Genomic DNA, 6,110 nt, shown 5'->3' with positions numbered 1-6,110 from the left:
AACCACTAATCGAATCGAAGAAATTCAACAAATACAAACAATTGAAGAGTATTCTTTGGATTCTTCACCAAAAAGATGGAAAATTAGAGAAAAAAATTCTAAAACCTTTATGGAAAAAAATTCTACACTCATCTCATATAAACCTACAAAAACAACACAATCTTAAACGTGTTCTATGATCTACACAATTGTTATCTAATACAACTTGAGGAAAATTCCAAATTTTTTCTTAGCTTTCCACAATGTTGTATCTCCAATCGTTGTACTTTCTGTAATCTTTTCGTAGATGATAGTCATCTGGCAGTTCAGCCAGGACTTTCGCCGCTTCAGCCTTGTAATCGCGCATTTTCACCTCTATAATGGAAATTAACTCAAAAACCCGTTCAAAATCATGCGTACGCAACTGAATGAAAATAAAACGAAAAAAATAATAAATAAACATCTAAAAAGTAATGATTAAACATCTAAAAAATAATAATTAAACATATAAAAATGATAGAATTAAAAAAGCACAAGAAACACACCTGGAGGTGGATGGACGCTTTCATGAACATGAAGTTTGCTGAAATAACCCATTTTTGGACGAGTCAGATGAAGTTTCTCTTCAACGCATGCGTCGAGAACTTTTTGATCATCGTGGCACCTGAAAGCATGGATTTTCTCTAAACGGACTCTGACTTGGACACTTGCACAAAAAAAAGTTGTTTTTTTTTTTCAATAAAAACACGTCTGAAGGAGGAGACGGTGGAAAAAAATGGAGAATTTGAGATCAGGGAGCTCAAAAAATTAGAAGAATTATTTAGTTTTTAAAAATCATCCTGTTTTTTTTGCCATCTTCGCGATTCCATGATTATCGTTTGACGAATCTGCTGGTAATCGGTAATTTTGTTCTGCAATCCTGAGAAAGCAGTTCTACGAAAGTAAAGATCACAGAATTTCCCCTTGAATGCTGTTTTCTCGGGAGTGGTACAGTATAAATACGAGAGAAAGCTAAATTCTCTTGAGTACAAAGTTCCGCCTATCATCAGGGCAATGTGGCGCAGCGGTGAAAGAAAATGTACAGTAAGCATCTAAGATTTTTGGTTGACTGTTAGTAGCCGGCTCAATCCAGCGATTTATTTGTGATTCATATGCATGCTACGAATCCTGAATTAACAATGGCAACTTCAGTACAATGATCAACAAGTCTTCCCAATTATAAGTGAACCGCATCAAACGAGGCCGCAATTAATGGATGTTGTGGCTTCCTTTTACTCAAATCTTGATCATTAGCAGATAAATGCTACTCTTCCATAATATCGAATAATTTAATCATCGAACGCTGAGCCACCTAATTTCCTTGCTTCAGAAAATCCATAAAAATCGCTAGTTTTCCTGATTCTCTTCAATTCAAAATTAAGGATACGCGTCACTGTGTATTCATGAGAATTCATCTTGCTTACAGTGTTATACAGTACCATTTCCTTTAAAAAAAAAACGAAGTTCATTGCAGAGTTCTAGGATTTTACTCCACTGGAGCCGCTTTTCTATGGATGCGGAATAAAAATATCGATTACTAACAAAGAGAACAGAAGGGTGATCAATTTGAATCACGTTTAATCTCCTTACGCTCACATGTGCAGATTCTAATTATGATTAGTTGTAGTGTGGACGCAAAATGTCCATAATTACTTATCAAACCCCGACCATCGGACATGTATAGTGGAGAAATTCCAAAGTTCAGTAGAATGATCGTTCAAAATTAACAAGGAAGAGAGAGACAGACAGACAGAGAGAGAGAGTTTTCAAATTTCGCCACAAAAATGAAATAATAAATGCTCGATTCATTTTTCAGTTGTTCCCGCTTTATAAGTCAGTAAACAAAGTCGCCAAAAAAAACTAATTAAAATAGAAAATAGTAAAAAAATATAGTGATTAATTAAAATAGAAAATAGTCCAAATAGACACTCAGTCAGAAAATGGGGAGTTTCGCGCTCCCGATCAAAGCTAGCGAATCTTTTGAAGTACGCAACTAAGGATGTGGTTAGTGTTATAAAAGTTTTCTTTAAAAAAGCTTAGACAATTTAATGGGAAACAAAAAAAAAGAGACTAAACACAACAATACATTAAAGTTAAAGCAAAAAGCTTGAAAAAATAAAAGTAATAAGAAAAAAAAGCAAATTTCTGTACGATCAAAACTAAGCAATAACCTTCAACGAAATGGTCGTCGAATCAGTTTATTTGTAATTTCTTTTTTTCTCGAAGAACACGTCCCACGTTGCATTTGCACGGTATTTCTTGGTCATATTGAGGAATTGCCCATCCAGAATTTGCAATTTCTGCAGAGCTGGTGTCAAAAATGCTCAGCAAAAAAATAAAATTATCAGATTCTTTTTGATAAGAACTCAAAAAGAATCTGATAATTTTATCTAAGCATAGCCTTCGCGCACGCGGCAGCATGCAACAAAATAACTCCAGGATTCATGTCCATAGCCACCATGCTGTAATTATAAAACGACCTTTCTCAACCGAATTTCAGTACTTCTATCCTTCGTAGCTGGCTTTTAAATCCAAGAGAACCTCATTTCACCTTCATCTCAACAAATTTCTATTCCTGTACTTGTAATTCCAATAAAATAAAGATAGCAAATAAAGAGACAATGCTAAGAATGCAGGAAACTCTTGAGCAATCAATTCTAGTTCGACTTCGAGAAAAAAATCAACAAGATCTTAAGGTGTGTTGGACAGAGTGCTCTGAATAGAAGAAGTTGAGTTCGCAAAATACGCAAACAATAGGGACAGATCTCCGCACGAATCTTTGTCGTATTTTCTCGCAAATCCAGTTTATGCACTCTATATGGGCGACAAGAGAGCGATTTTACAAATTTACAACAAAATAAATTTACATTCGAGGAAAAAAGGAGCCGCTATTTGACAAATTTTAGGGCGGAAGCTGCCAGATTGCAAACAGAAAGACAGAAGCGTGGGAATGGCGCAGAATTCACAAGCTGTAATAAAAAAAGACCTAATCATAAACAAAAAATCAATAGCACGAAAAAACCACTGGAGTTATTGTTACGTTTACGGAAGTTACGAAACGACGTGCACAACCAGATATACGAGTGCGATTATACGCCAGAGAATAGGGAAAATTCTGTCCAGACTAGGGAAAAAAATAAGGATGATGTTAGTAATTCCTCTCAAAAACCAAATTTTACTGCTGAACATAAGTTTCTTTTTATTTCAACACGAAAAGTTGAAAAGGATGATAGAAATGAATGGAAATATCCGTGGAATTACAGGAAAAAGGTACAAAATGTTCAAAGAGTTCTGCAAATGTTTCTCTTCTTTTCAAATTACTATGTATCTAAAATAATATATACACCAAGATTTTCATTTTGAAAAAAAGAACATTGTATATAGTCGGATCAAAATCACCTGATGTTCGCTGCAGTCGCGTAAGCGGTCGTGCTCGAAGCGGCGCGATGAAGCTACCGGTTGTGAAGGAGGTCAGACCTCGGCCAGCTCCACTCATCCCTGAGGCACGAACACAACCGCCTTTTCGAGCGCAGCGACTCGGACTGCAGAGACGATTGGAGCTAGCTAGGGTCCCGTTGTTCGTTCAAAACCGTTAGATTTACCACACCGCTTCGACCACGCCCGCATACGCAAATTCACCTAATTTAAAGTCATCACCTCACGAATCTGAGGTGGTACGGATTTCAGGTTGAGTATTCGTATACGGGATGGGAGACTATGGAAAGAGGGGGTGATTCCGTCCATTTCTTCCTAATCGCCGTAGAAAATGGCCAGGAAGATGCGGCTTCAGGCGTACTGGCGCACTATTTTCTACAGGGAGTTCGACAGGAGCGCGCCAGTCTTGTGCGGCGCCGTATCTTCCGGGTCGTTTTTTACGGCAATTAGGAAGAAATGAACACCCTCCTCTCCATAATCTACTATCCCCTATAAGAATACTCCACCTGAAATCTGCACCACCTCAGATTCGTGGAGTGGTGCCTTTAAGTCGTTTTGACTCAACTATGTATAGATGAATATAAGGGAGATTGTGAATATAATACCAAATTCAACTTTGTTAATATTTGAATCGAAACAGAGCTGAAAATCCTGAATGAAGGGGATGAATGCAAATGCGTGTTTTTTTTTTTCAAATAGAACGAATCCGTTATTGATTCACGCCATATCATTACTAGCTGAGATTCCATGAGTCTGAAAGTAGTTGTACTAAAGCGGAGGAAGAGGATAAGAGCGAAGCCAGAAGGATCATTTCAAAGTAACACAACAAAGTAGGTTGGGTCCAAAAATAGTGAGTCAAAGGCATCATCCCACGAATCTGGGGTGGTATGGATTTCCGATGGCTAATGACTATATGGGGTCGTAGATTACAGAAACGGGTGAACAACGCTCATTTCTTCCTAATTACAGTTTTAAAAAAACGTCCTCGAATATCCGGGGCGGGGACAAAGGTGGCGCGCTCCAAACGAACTCGTCGTAGAGAACAGCGTCCGAAGTTCTACTGGAGCTCACCACCACTGTGCACGCGCCGCATCTTCCGGGCGTTTTTTAACGGCAATTAGTAAGAAATATCGCTATTCAGCCCATTTCAGCAATCTACAACCCCGTATAATCATTAGCCATCGGAAATCCATACCACCTCAGATTCGTTGGGTGATGTCTTTAAAGGAACAGTAGGACCAAGACAAATCTCTTTTTGTTCATGTGGACAGCGCATTTATAATGCATTTATAATTTGACAAAATAGAAACGAAAACGAATTCATTCATTGACGACCATATGGATTCACAAATACGTTGTGAGCAATGGTGCACCAAGAAACTAGTTCACGTTTTTGTGAAAATAATGATTATGTAGCGAAACAAAGTTATTTTCCTGCCAATTTGCTCCTATTGTTTTCCATAGGACATAAGTTTTTTTTTTGGATTGCGAAATTTCGTGAAGATGAGAAGTATAGATGGGTTATTACACACTCATGCAGAGAAAGAAAAAAAAACAGGGGAAAAAACAAAAACTATACAGGATTTATGAACAGATACCCTACTGCCTCCTGATGAAAGGAAAACGATTCTAAACCGAGCAAAGTCTGGCACATTCTAGAAAAGTAACCCACAGAAATACATAAAATTTTCGTCATAATTGAAAAACTAAATGAGAAAATGTATGATAGCAGCATTTGTCGCTTTGTTCGGAGGTTTCTAGCCTCCCCATAGGTTCCTAACCTGTCGAAGAGGTAAAAAGTGCAAAAAAAAAGAAACGAAATCAAAGGTTCTGGAACAGATGATAAGAAAAGAGCGGTCGTCACTCAGTTTATTCATAAGTTGGAACCAAAAAATCGTTACCAGGAGACACGAAATGAAGACCCATAGCATTACATGAAAAATACGACCTGTCAGATGAAGCTATGGAAACGGAGAGCAAAAAGTATGGAGGATTAGTTATGCAAAACCCACTTGCTCATGTACAACTTGGCGCTGCCCTGATCGATGCAGTTAGCCAGCTTCTCTGTTTCCTGCATACATGTCTTTTTTAGAGCTTGCAGAAATTTTATACCACATGCGGTCACAGCGGCACCTTAAAAAGAGAGAAAGAAATAAAATACAAATATGCCCTACCTACATCGAAATCGAACGGAAATCGATTTAAACAAAATAAGAAGAGTATATATCTCCTCTGAAAAAGGTTTGGACTTTGAAAAAGAGAAAAATACCTTCTTTGAGAGTTGCACGAGGGTCTTCGAGTTCTTTGCGTCGAAGCATGAACTCCTAAATTTCATCCATGAGGTTTATTATCGTTAAAAACGTAAAACTAAGATCAGTCATACATTAAAAGCGTATTTTTACGTATTTTTGCATGCATGATTTTTTCTTCGTTTCTCCTTCTTTGAAAACAAATGACAAACATCCGTTGGATTTGAAGAATTCATGAGCGAAGACCTACATTGATTTCCTGTTCGCAATGCTTGGCCATATACGGTGCCACAGCCTTAAACCAAGGAGTGGAAATGTTGATCTCCTGCGGGACCGTAAGTTCCGCGTCAGATGGCATTTTCACATCTTTTGTGAGCGCCATGGCTAATACCTGGAAAAATGTCGGAT

At 37.8% G+C, this 6,110-nt stretch overlaps 1 protein-coding gene across 1 annotated transcript; it reads right to left on the bottom strand.

The window, feature by feature from the left end:
- Window positions 1-229: 229 nt before the first annotated feature.
- RB195_012273 (uncharacterized protein) lies at window positions 230-6,084 on the bottom strand (the record flags this gene model as incomplete). Its single annotated transcript, XM_064194055.1, has 5 exons — window positions 230-354; window positions 525-643; window positions 5,466-5,586; window positions 5,723-5,777; window positions 5,953-6,084. The coding sequence occupies 5 exons, from the start codon at window positions 6,082-6,084 to the stop codon at window positions 230-232; spliced, it is 552 nt and encodes a 183-aa protein (XP_064051638.1).
- Window positions 6,085-6,110: the final 26 nt, after the last annotated feature.

This window comes from Necator americanus, chromosome III (assembly GCF_031761385.1).
Source record: "Necator americanus strain Aroian chromosome III, whole genome shotgun sequence".
NCBI lineage: Eukaryota > Metazoa > Nematoda > Chromadorea > Rhabditida > Ancylostomatidae > Necator > Necator americanus.
The sequence above is the reverse complement of the archived record's forward strand: the minus strand, read 5'-3'. Positions and strand labels throughout refer to the sequence as shown.